The sequence below is a fragment of the Mastigoproctus giganteus genome, chromosome 7, assembly GCF_048544385.1.
Source record: "Mastigoproctus giganteus isolate SK-2022 chromosome 7, ASM4854438v1, whole genome shotgun sequence".
NCBI lineage: Eukaryota > Metazoa > Arthropoda > Arachnida > Uropygi > Thelyphonidae > Mastigoproctus > Mastigoproctus giganteus.
In genome coordinates this window covers 64,649,552-64,663,100 of record NC_143581.1, presented here as the reverse complement: position 1 = coordinate 64,663,100, position 13,549 = coordinate 64,649,552, and the positions used below count along the sequence as shown (strand labels likewise).

General features: G+C 38.8%; 1 protein-coding gene across 1 annotated transcript in view; it reads right to left on the bottom strand.

Moving 5' to 3' along the window:
• Rhp (GTP-Rho-binding protein rhophilin) overlaps positions 1-13,549 on the bottom strand; it is a 198,898-nt gene that overhangs the window by 80,415 nt on the left and 104,934 nt on the right. The window contains exon 8 of the mRNA XM_090376941.1: positions 4,808-4,957. Coding sequence (XP_090233067.1) covers positions 4,808-4,957 — 150 coding nt within the window. The remainder of the gene's footprint in view (positions 1-4,807; positions 4,958-13,549) is intronic.

Below are 13,549 nucleotides of genomic sequence, written 5' to 3'. Positions count from 1 at the left end.
TGTATGATTAGTGATAGCTGGCCCCGAAGTCCTGTGGCATAGAGATTTTGAAGTATGCCATAACGTCAGGTTGTATCAAAGGCTTTTTCAATGTCCAGGCAGACCATGACGAGATGTTCTCTACGGATAAACGCATTCCGTATGTTAGATTCTGCCTTGATCATAAGATCTAGAGTTGATCGATTTTTCCTAAAGCCATATTGATTCTTGTCCATTACCGAATAAGATTCTAGAAACCAGACTAATCGAGCATGAATCATTTTTTCCATTATCTTACCAAGGCAACTGCTGAGACATATTGGCCGATAGTTTTGTGGTTCTGATTGATCCTTTCCAGGTTTAGGAAAGGCTAGGACAATTGAGTGGCGCCAAGAAAGAGGGAAGTAATCTTCTGAGAATAGCCGGTTGAAATATGCCAGTAGTGAATTCACAGCTTGATTGTTTAGATGTTTAAGCATCATGTAGTATATTCCATCAGGCCCTGGTGCAGTATTAGCTGACCGGTTTAGGGAGCTCTCTAGTTCCAGTAATGTAAAAGGTCTGTTATATGGGAGAGATGCCGTTGTATGAAAGTTCAGTTTATACTTTTCTGCGTTGGCTTTATACTGTTTGAAGGCAGGCTCATATGCTGCCGTGGCTGATATTTGAGAAAAGCATTCTGCCAGGGCATTTGCAATATCCACTGAAGAGGAAAACTCTTTACCCTTCCAGCTTAGAATAGGCGTTAGTTCTGGGAGGTATTTTCCATTTAGTTTCTTTATTTTATTCCATATTTTTCTACTTTCAGTATTTTTAGTGATGGTAGAAGCAAACCGGATCCAAGAGTCTTTTTTTGCTTTTTTCTGCACGTAACGTGCCTTGCTTTGAGTTTCTTAAAATTAATTAGGTTCTCGGTTGTTGGATGCTTGCGAAAAAGATTCCATGCCTTATTCCGTTCTTTTTTAGCATCTCGACAATCACGATTCCACCAAATATTGGCATATCTATGTGGACCGATTATGACTTTGGGTATGGCACTGGTTGCAGCTGTTATTATCTGTGTAGTAATATGGTCGGTAACATCATCAATAGGCTGGTTTTTAATAACTTGATCATCAAAGAAAATTGCATTGGTGAACTTGTTCCAATCTGCTTTGGAGAATTTCCATTTTATGGGACTGATTATATGTGAGGTTCTGTTTGTTTGCAATTTGCAAATAATCGGGTAATGGTCGCTGTTCAGTGGGTTATTTGAGACTGACCACTGAATGATTGGGAACAATTTTGGGGAACATATTGATAAGTCTATGGCAGTAGATACTCCGGTTGGAAAGTGAATACAGGTGTCAGCACCAGTATTTAATAATGTGAGATTCTGGTTATCAATAATTGTTTCAATGAGTTTTCCTCTTTTGTTTATCTGGGGTGATCCCCACATAGGGTGGTGCCCATTGAAATCTCCTAGCAGAATAAAAGGCGATGGAAACTGCCTTATAAGTTCCTCCAGCTCTTTCACAGTGAATTCTTGGTTTGGGGAAAGGTACAGTGAGACTACTGTTACCATAACACTCAGATCAATTCGTACTGCTACAGCCTCTAATGTGGTCTGCAGCGGGATCTGTTTTGTAGGAACCTTGTTGTCGACAATTATGGCTACGCCTCCTCTTGTTGAATTAGTATTGTTTCTGTCCTTGGTAGATACTATAGTTTTTGATCACTGGAGTCACTTGTGGGGTTAGATTGGTTTCTTGCAGGCATAGGATAACTGGACTATGTTGTTTGATTAGTTCATAAATATCTAAAATATTGCTTCGTAGACCTCTACAGTTCCATTGTATAATGTTGTGCATTATTTAATTTTAGAAATTGTGTATGGTTCTGTCTGTTTTTTATGTCCTGCCTGTTTGCCTCGATCTAGTTTCATCTTTTCTTTTTTTGGAAAAGTGGGGCGTCCAATTTCCATATCGTCTTCTGCATATAGATCTAGTATTGGTTCATTCTGTAGGGTACCAGAATCAATATCCATATTTGCTGAGCATGGTTGGTTTGAACTGTTTGGGGGTGATGCTTTTGTTTTTGCAGTTTCTGCTACGGTATCAGAAGCAGTTGGTGGGACTGTTAGCGGGGTATTGCTAGCAGAAGTTACTTTACATTGTTCTGTAGGTGACTGCTGTGGGAATGATAGCACTGATCGAGCCCAATCAGCAATTGAAATGGATGGTGGTACTGTTATTGCCATTTGTGTTGCTGTTGATTGATATTTTTTGATTGCTGCAGCATACGTAATTTTTGGCATATCGAGCATAACTTGCTTCCTAGCTTCCTGATAGGTGACCTTTTGTTCGACTTATACTTCTGAATCTTTTTGCCTACTCTCCAGAGTTCGCAATTTTTTGAATACGCTGGATGCTGGCCTTTGCAATTTGGGCATTGTGGATTTTCTGCAGTGCAGTCAGTTTGTGCATGATCTTTGGAGCCGCAGTTCGGACAAGTAGTGTCCCCTCGACATACTGTCTGCGACTGTCCAAATTTTTGACACTTAAAACATCTGATTGGGTTGGGAATGTACGGACGTACTCGGCAATTTAGGTATCCGGCTTTCACACATGATGGTAAGGTAGGTGTATCGAACGTTAGAATAATGTTTCTAGTTGGAACAAGTTCACCATCCTTTTTAATCATTATTCGTTTTGCCTGGACGACTTTTTGCTCTTTTAGTTCTTCGATTATCTCATTTTCAGCGACATTCATCAAGTCCCACTCAGCTATTACTCCTTTTAAACTATTTAGTGTAGCATGAGGGGTGACCTGTATAGGAATTCCTTCAAAATTTGATAATTTTAGTAGAGCCTGAGAATGCTGATATTTCGCTGTTTCAATTAGTAGATCTCCGGATCGGAGTCTTTTCACCATTTTCGGTGAACCAGCCACGCTTTCTAAACATTTCTGAATTAGAAATGGTGAAAGGGCACTCATAGGCTTGGATGAGAGAGAATGGAATATAAGGAATGTTGGGAATTCCTGCTGATTCTCATTTCTACGTTGTCTTTTGGTTTGTGATACATCATGTTCGGTTACAATCAGGTCATGAGTTGAGCGTTTAGGCTCAAGTGCGGGATAATTGTCAAAATCCATGATTACTCCTTTTGGCCCCGGAGGATAACTTTTCCCCCAGGTTACCGGCCCCGCCACGTGGAGGCAGGAGCGGTGCCACCAGTGACCAAGCGATCAGAGGTTAGTGGTTAGTGTGTTGTATAAATTAGTTCAATATATAAGAAGAACGGTACCTTTCCTTTCTTTTTTGAAGAGCTTGCTTCTTTATTCAGAAGAGCAGAAATGAAATAATTTTGAAAATAAAGACTTAAATTCTCAGTAATCTGCTGATTCTGGAGAAGTCGCTTTGAAGTTCACTTTTTAAATTCGCTTTGATCACTCGCTTGGCACTCGGGGCCGGATGGTTGGTAGGTGGAACAGACTTCCATCCCTTGTCGTGGAAGTTGATAGCCTAAATAAGTTTAAGGCTCAGCTGGACAGGTATTTCGAACGAACAGAGGGGTGAAGTGGAAGTGGTTATTTTTTATTTATTTATGTTACTTTTTTTTTTTTTTTTTTTTTTTTGGCTGATGCTGCATAAGCTTGCTTTCTTGCATCAAATGCCTCTACTAATGCTAATGCTAAAGTGGCAGCTATGTTTTAATGCTGCTAAATGCAAGATCTTACACTTGGGGAATAGCAACCCACAAATAAATTATACACTTAGTGGGGCTGAATTAAGGACAGTGGAGGAGGAAAAGGATCTTGGAGTTACAATACAGGCAGATATGAAACTATCTGCCTGTATTGCACAGGCAGATATCCCACTGCATAAGGCATTTGTAAGACCACATTTGGAATACTGTGTTCAAGTATGGAGACTTCATCTGAAAAAAGACATTGAGCTTCTTGAAAGGATGCAAAGAGGGGAAACGCAAATGATAAGATCAGCAGAAAGATGACCATATGAGGAAAGACTCCGATTATGTGGGCTACAGAGCTTGGCAACCAGGCACCTCAGAGGTGACCTGATTGAGGTTTATAAGGCTCTGGGAGGGATTACTAAAATGAATGAAGGTGGAATTCTCGCTGTTATAAAGAATTCCAGAACTAGGGTCATAAATTCAAATTACAAGGGTTGAGGTTGAGATTAGATTGTAGGAAGCTTTTTCTTTTAGCCAGCAAGTCATTGATTGCTGGAACAAGTTGACCTCGCAGGTAGTTGAGGCTGATAGTTTGAATAAATTCAAAGGACTGAACAGTTACCTGCGTGAGGAGAGAAGCATATAATTTGTATTTTTTTTAACCAGTGCTGCTGTGGCTTCCTTGAACTAGATGGCAAATATTATTACTATTTTATATAATTAAAAATACCATATCTGGTCAAAAAGAGCACCCCCCCCATATCAAATTATCATCATTCAGCTTCTGTTCAGTTCAGTGCCCTGCTCTATCAATTTCAGTTTAGCTAATGCTATAAAATAAAAAATTGTAAGCAAAAACTTTAGAATAGAAATACACACTACTCTAAAAACTGTCAGCATAACATCAAATCTCAACAATGAATTCTAATTAAAATTTTTCATCACGAATTGCAAACATTGTTTAATCTTCTGCAAATTTTTAATTATCTATCCAATTAAAATAATACATACTCCAACATGGTCATACCAACCTTGATCAGAGCTACTGCTACTACAATACATGACTGTTACAGATTATATTAGCCAATTAACATTATCCGATGAAATATGAAATTGTACTGAAATAATAAAGGTAAAATAACAACAATTACCAGCATTAAATGAGTGAGCATTTCTAATGTATCAGGAGATAAATCCATACTCGGTGCATTACTAAAGTTCTCCTTAATATAGCGAAACATGCCAGCTGCCCTTAGGAAACTGTCTACTGCAGCATCCACCCCAGAATTCTTGGTACGATCCTATGAATAAAAATAAACTTAATATAATATATATAAACATAAGAGGAAATACAAGGTATTTAGCAATCTACTTTGTGATAATGAAGTAATGGTTTCTCCCTTGCATATTTGCTACTAAAGCAAAACCAACCTGACTCTTCAGGTTGGTTTTCCATGTAACTATTCATGTTATGAAATGATTCTAAAAGCCATAGAACTCATCCATGCATTTCTATAGCCTTTAGAATATGGAAAAATATGAATTCATCACTCCTCAATAATGGAGCAGAGACCATCCATCGTAATGACCGGTTCTTCCAAGACATGAAAAACAATTATTCTAACTTTGATTCTTTTCAAAGTGAAAGCCAAAACACCTGTGAAATCTGTATTGAGTGTAATGAAATTGCTATGCAATTTACACAGATTATTTTCCTTTGGATGTTGGGATTTAGGTGCACCGGTGACTTAGACCATATTACACTACTGTGGAATGAAAAACCTAGAATAGCTCACAAGGGGAAGACCCTATTCCCTCCAGCTCAGATAACTATAGGCATGAATAAAGAAGCCCTTAGAAATTGCTCTAGCCACTGACAGGATGAGAACTTTGTATTAATAATTAAATAAACGACTAAAAAATGAATAGCAAATGCTTAAAAAACGGTATAAATCCGCAATAAATTTATTGATAGATGGTGGTTAAACTTAGGTTGGAAGAAGCATTAAAAAGAACTAAGGCGGAGAATGGGGTGAAAATATTTTAAACAGATTTTAAAATGAGCGCAAGGAAGTAGAAGTGCAGATCTCCGATCCTTGGTTGTCATAAAGAGGTTAAAGGACACGAATGAAAAAATGAAAAAAATAGAAGCCTGGTGGTGCCAATAGTCGTTACGAGAGACTTTCGTTGAATAAACTGTCATCAGTTGGCAAATGAGAGAGAAGTGAGCATGTGTTGTATTTAAAGTTTATCTATACTCTCGTGATGCTCTTTTTTGACACGTGGGAACTTTAGCCACGAGAGGTTCCAAGCCGGTGAGAGGTTGAAGGGAAGTTTAGCGTTAATAATATTGAGATTGGAATGGTGTCGGTACCATTTGACGGTGAGGGCTTCATATTGAAGAATTCTGTAGCTCGATCTAAGTTTAATAATAGTGATGGCAGTCAACAAGGGGGGTGTGGTTGTGGGTTTGAGCGTGGGTTGTTAACTCAGTGCAGGATTGACTTGTCCTGAAACTGTTGAAGTGGTAGTATGCACGGGTATTGGAAGTTGTGGAGGAACCGAATTTGGTGGTAGTACTGCCGATGTAACAGGTGTCACAGATTGGTTGGCATTTTATGAAATATATTACATTATTGAGATCATTGATGGGATATTTGTGTGTATCTTTATAAGAATTAAATAGGGAACCTAGTTTATTGTAAGTGGAGAAGGTGAGAGAGTTGTCAGTATCTTCGAATGTACATCGGAATTGTGCTGCGAGTTCACTATGGTAAGGGAGAACTATGTGAGTATTTGTCTTGTTACTGTATCTGGTGGGGTTATTAATACTGTTTTTAATGGTGGATATTGTGTGTGGGATGAGTTGAGGGGGTAGCTCCTGGCTATGAATTTATCAGTAAGGTATTGAAATTCATTGTGTAGATCGTTTTGTGAAGAGCTAAATTTGATAGCGTTGTAGATGTGGTTGTATAGGACGGCTTTTTTGGTACTAAGGGGATGATGTTTACTGGTGTGTGGGTTTTTTCTGAAAATCTTGGTATTTGAATTTGTCTGTTGTATAAATAGTAAGATTAAGAAAATTAATCTGGTTGTCCATTGCGATTTCGAGGGTAAGGTTTAGCCTATCATTTATTGTACCGAATTTTAAAAAAAGATTGTCTATGGTTGTTCTGTTGCCTATTATTAGGATATCATCAGCGTAGCGTATGTATAATTTAATTTCAGAAGGGAAAGTTTGTAAAATTTGGTTTTCAATAGTGGCGAGATAAATTTCAGAAGTGGGGGGGGGGGGGGCAGAAATGCCTAAACCCATTGATAAACCGAATGTTTGTCGATAAATTTTATTATTAAATCTAAAATATCTAGCATCTAGTAAAAGAGTGGTAAGTTCAAGGATGTGGTCAACTGAAAGAGAAGTATGTTTCGTTAAAGTGTAATCAGCTGTTAGAAGTATGCGTAATGCTTGGAGGGTGAAAGGAATATACACATTAGTGTATAAGGATATGACGTCAACAGAAGCTAATACGCCTTCGTCGGATATGGTGGTGTTGCTGATTTTTTTGGAATGCTTGGTTGGTATTATTAATTTTGAATGGAGAGAATCGAGTGAGTGGGGATATAATTTTGACAAGGAAGGTGGATAAATTAGCAAAAGCTGATCTACTAAAAGAAACGATAGGTCTTAGAGGGTGGCCAGGTTTGTGTAACTTGGTTATTCCGAACATGTGGGGCAGAATGTTGTTGTGAATACCTATCTGTTGTAATGTAAAGAGGTTGATTTCTTTGTTCTGTCTGAGTTTCCTGAGAATTGTGTCAAGTTTATTTTTAAGTTTTGCAATGTTGTGGTTGCTGTCATTTGTATATGTATCTTGGTCGGCTAAAATTAATTCCATTTTTTCTGTGTAGGTGTTCTTGTCCAGGATTTAGCCACCATCTACCAATAAATTTATTGCAGATTTATACAAGGTGAGTACCGTTTTTTAAGCATTTGCTATTCATTTTTAAGTCAGATTTATCACGGTATTATAAGATTACTATAATTTCACTATTGTGAAACAAATTAAATAAACGTTATTAATAATCAAATGCACACACACGATAAAACCTACAGTTTAATTCTGGGAAGGCAGAAAATATATGTTGACATTATATTTGAATTTTTACAGATTATAATTAACAGGAAATAAGTGTGAAAGAAGGTTGCTTCAGAAAACAGAAGTAAAATAGATAAACAAGAAAGAGGAAAAGTTGGTTGTGAGCTGAGTTGGGCAGTGAATGGATACCAACTAGTTGCACACTTGTTTGGAAGATAATGAGGGAATTGCATAGGCCAATTCAGAAGAACAATGCCCGTGAAAATATCTACAGAAAAGACATGCAGCAGAAACTGATTGTCTATTAGCCAGAGAAAAGGGAGACTAAGAGAGGAGTCACTGATTAACCTAACTGCCCTCCTCCTTTGAATGGAATCTAGAAGAGAGTATTTCAAGGAAGACCAGTTTTTTTTGTTTTGCTTTTTTTTAATACAGAGGAAGCAATATTTGTGATGTGCTTATGCCAAGAGAAACATTACAAGTCAGAATAATTCCTTACAGAGATACAGTATATGATCTGGTCTAGAAATCTGAGGGTCATCAAAGATACACAAAGGAGCAGTGGACCTTTTTTTGTGAGAAGTAAGACCAGACTAAGTTTTATAAGAACTGAAGTTTAAGTTTCCTTCACTCCACTGGAGAATTATTGGAAGTTGGTATTTAAAGAACTGGCAATGGATATTTTAGAAGTTGAAGTATTTGCACACAACATGGTTTCTCAAACTGGAACGTAATGTGCTATCATCAACAAAACTATGGATGGGATTTCCAGTCAGTGGAAAAAAGTCATTAATATATAACAGGAAAAGTCAGAGACAGAACTACCTACCAGCATTCTCCAGGAGTGGTCACAGAAAACACTGGCTAACCAATTACAATAAATAAGGTAAACTGCAAAATGCAACCATTTTTTGAAGACCTTATATTCCAAATATGATCAGAAACTCTTAGAAATTTTAATAGTAACTGCTTGAGTTTCAGTAAACTTTTCCATTGAATTTGGCCAAAAATGAATTAACGTAATCCATTATCACCAGTGGATCAACAACGAAGAATCCATATTGTGATCACTGATCGGATGGAAGGTTTGGATAATTGGGATTCTATCAGAAAACATAAATCCATTTCCACCTACAGTCTTGGCAGACTGTAGGTGGAAATGGATATTGCAGAGATTGGAACTGAGACCACATATATTTGTAGACAAGTTTGTTCTACTAATTTGGCTATTTGTGATGCATTCTGTAGATAAACTAGTGTAGAAGAGGAACACTTATGAATTAATGATCCTCCTGGATGTGGTATACATACAGAGCAAGAATATACTGAACACCTTGGCATAACATGGACTCAGAATGCACCTCCTGCATACACCCTACTTAGATTCTCTCCAGTCTCTAGTTGGTAAAGTAGGGGTACATATTACACACTAGCTGATGCACGAGTAGATATTACACACTAGCTGATGCACGAGTAGATATTATATATTAGATATTATATTGGTCCTTGAGGATGTCACAGGCATTCTCTCGGATAGGCCAGACAAGCTGTACTGGCTACCTGGGAGTCTAAAACACTGATGGAACTGATATTCGGGTGACATTCAAGTAGACCGAATTTCAGCAAAGTCTGGAAGGTCTGTGACAGCCAGATCCTCTGCTTGCACCTTCACGATGGTGGGACTTTTAGTAATCCTGGATATAACCTCCATGCACAAGCACACTGTCGGTGACTACACAGGTATGAACCAACGTAAGCAGGGGTCGAAGTGTGGTGCCCACACCATATGGAGGAATGCCACACTTCTGTGTTACCGGGCAATACTAGGTGGTAGATGACTCATCAACCGGCGCAATACCACCACTTTGCTTATTGGAGGCTTGAAGTGGTGGAACCCATGTTTAGTCTGCTGAGCTAAGTTCCGGTCAACTCTTCCTCATCTCTTCCATCATGCAGCATGACTGATGACTTTTGAGGTTATGATGAACTTAGTAGCGAGATCCAATCTTCCGTACACTTTGAGGGTACAGCTCTAAAACAGTGTTTGCAGGCCAGACGCTAGTTAGTAAACCGGGCCGAACCTGTTGTTAACTCTTTAGGAGGCTTCCGGATCAGCTAGTGTATAATCTTGCTACCTCTACTCTGCCAGATAGTGACTGGAGGGAGTCAGCGTAGTGTTTACGCGAGGAGCATTGTCGAGGCCACGTTATATCAAGGATCTGGGTATATTCTTGCCATGTGTACGCCATATCCAAAAATTTCATTACTTCATACAGCATGTTCTCACCACTTTACTTACTATTGAATACACAATGAATTGTCAAACTAACAGAGTAAGCTTATTTGCGAAAAGATCTAAACCTCCCAAACACTTCTAGTTCATTTCACAAATATACGTGGTCACAAATCTAATCTCAACGATGTCCATTTCCACTTGTAGTCTGCCAAACCCCACGTAATTTTTCTGACAGAATCTCGGTTGATTCAAATACTGCTCATCTCAGTTACCCAAATTATTTGCTGTACGATTCCTTTATCCTCAAAGGTGGTACTTGTGCATATGTCAGTTCTGATATTAGTAATTTGGAATCTCCTCTCTTCGATCTTCTCTGGCTTAAAATATCTCTACCTCATTGTGTCAAATTCATCTGCTGTCTCTACTGCTCTCCCAGCTCCATTAATCACTTGGAGCTATTTGACTTCCTCTCTTTGCAACTTGACTTTCTCCAGTCCAACTTTCCTAACAGTGAGGTAATTTTCCTTGGTGATTTTAATGTTCACAACTCCAGCTGGCTTCTTTTTTCTAGTCACACCGACCCAGCTGGTCGAGATGCTGAGGCTTTTGCAATTTCTAATGATCTTCCACAGATTGTACATTTACCTACAAGAATAATGGACAATCCAAACCATACAGCCAACACATTTGATCTTTTTCTCACAAACAACCCTCCTAAGTACACTGTCAAAGTGAATGGTCCTTTAGGTACCTCAGATCACAACTTGGTGATTGTCTCTTCTCCAATGGAGCCTTTATCTCATGGCTATTTCCAACTTTGCTTGTTTGGCATTACAAGAATGCAAAATGGGAGGGCCTGCGAGATTTCTTTTCTTCTTTTCCTTGGTCGGACTACTGTTTCAAAACTTTTGATGCCAATGTTTGCTCTGATCGTGTCAGTGAAATTATTCTTGCAGGAATGGAATCCTTTATCCTGCACTCCACTTTAAAATCTTGTCCTTTATCTAAACCTTGGTTTTCCAATAAATGTGCTAAGGCTATTCAAGAGAAGAATGTTGCATATCGTAACTGGCTTGTTTCCAATTCTTCAGTTTCATTTTCTGCCTACACCAAAGCTCGCAACAATTGTAAAGCAGTCATTAATCAGTCCAAACTAGATTTTGAACAGGCTAAGAGTAGAAAACTTGCTTCTTGCCCTAATGGTAGCCGAGCATTCTGGTCTGTTCCCAAAGCTATTGGCCACAACTTTTGCCCATCTTTGATCCCCACCTCTGTCCAAACCAGATGGTTCTGTTGCCACTTCAGCCAAGGATAAAGCTGACCTGCTAGCATCCCATTTTTCTTCCAGCTCATATATTAATGATCTTGGTAAAACAGCTCCCACCATTCCCAACACGCTACATTCAATGCCTCCTGTGGTCTTCCGTCAAAAGGATATTAGAAGGATTTTGATGAATCTTGATGCTAAGAAAGCTCCAGGTCCTGATGGTATTTCTCCACTTGTTCCCAAAACCTGTGCTCCTGAACTTACTCCTTTTGTTTGCCACTTTTTTCACTTTCTTATTCCAAAGGTGTTTTTCCTTCTGCTTGGAAATTTGCTCATAGTTCCATCCAATTATCGTCCCATTGCAATTACTTCTACTCGTTCTAAAGTAATGGAGAAATCAATTAACCGCCAACTCTTAAACTACCTAGAAACCTTAAGGTCTCATCAATGATCGCCAGTATGGATTCCATCAGTGTCAATCCACTGGTCATATTCTGGCTTATGTTATCCATTTACGGACAAATTCAATGGAAAAGTTTGGTGAAACAAGCAGTTGCTCTTGATATCTCAAAGGCTTTCGATCGTGTTTGGCATAAAGGTCTTCTAAACAAGCTTCCATCTTATGGTTTACCAACTGTTTTTTGTAATTGGTTATCCAGTTTTCTCTCTGATCGCTCACTGAGGGTGATGGTAGATGGCTCTGTCTTCTAACTTCTCCACTAATGCTGGTGTCCCCCAAGGTTCAGTTCTTTCCCCCCACTCTTTTCCTGACCTTCTATTGACTGGAAATCCTATCCATAGTTTTGCCGATGATAGCACATTGCATTCCACTTTCCATTTTGAAAAGCCTTGCCCTGCTCAATCAGCTTCAACTTCTCGAATATCCGCCACCAATTCCTTAAATGCCAATCTCCAGGAAATTCTCCAGTGGGGCAAAGACAAATTAGTTTATTTTAAATCCTTCAAATCTCAGTCTTGTCTTTTATCTCGCAAAAAGGACTCCTCTGCTCACCTTTGGTGACACTCCAATTTCTAGGCAAAATGACATATCTCTTTTGGGGATTACCCTGGCTTCTAATCTCTATCTTGGCACAAACACATTATAAATATTGCTTCCTCTGCATCTAAAAAACTTGGTTTTCTTTTTCGCTCTCTGTGTTACTTTTCTTCCAAACAGCTATTAACTCTGTTTATGCAAATCTGCCCTACCATGGAATATTGTTCCCACATCTCTCTCTCAGGCTTCTAGATTCCACTCAGAAGAGTGGCAGTTAGGTTAATTAATGGCTCCTCTCTAACAGAGTCTCTCCACTCTCTGTCTTATAGAAGTACTGTTCTTCTGAATTGGCTTCTATAATTCCCGCTCTCTCTTTCAAAACAATCCGAACACATGCCGCAACCAGCCAACATCCATTTACTGTCCAACTTCAAACTCACAGAACCAACTTTTCATCTTCCTCGTTTATATTCAACTGCTGTTTTCTGGAACAACCTTCCTTCATACGTATTTCTTGAAAATTACAGTCTACAGAAGTTCAAGTCTAATGTCAACAAATATTGTCTTTCGTCTTCTCAACCTCCAACCCCAAACACGGTACTAAGTACTATATGTTCTAATACCTCTCGTATTTGGGGTTTTCATAAAATAAAAAAAAAAAAAAAAAATAGACTAGCTGATATTATACACTATAGCTGATGCACATTTAAATAAATAAATAAATTTTCTGTTTATACTCCGGGACGACCAAACAGTCAGAGGAGTTAACAAGATAGACAGAATACAAGAAACAGCACCGTATTCAGCGGTCATGGGCTTGAACCCCGGTCACTCAAGGCACGTGTACTTATGCACCCGCGCGCCTGACCACTAGGCTACGGATGTACACACTAGCTGATTTAGATGCCCCACAGAGAGTTACCAACTAGTCCGGTCTGAGGGTCTATAATGGCCAGCCTGCAAAAAGTGTTTTACAGCTATAATCTCAAAACGTAAGGAATAGTGAATGTCACAATGATGCACATCATAATCACAAAAGATATCACTGATAATGTATGACAGAGCTTTGCTCTGGTGACTTAAACGTGGTTCACCACTTCAAGCTTCCAATAAAGCAAATGTTGGTGCTGCACTGGACAATGTGAGTAATCTACCATCCAGTATTACCTGTTGACATAGAGCAGCATTCCTCTGTGATTTGGACATCACACCTTAACCCCTGCTAATGATGGTTCACACCTGCATAGCCACCTCAAATATAAAGGAGAAAGATGTTCTGAGGTGCTGTGTACCTCA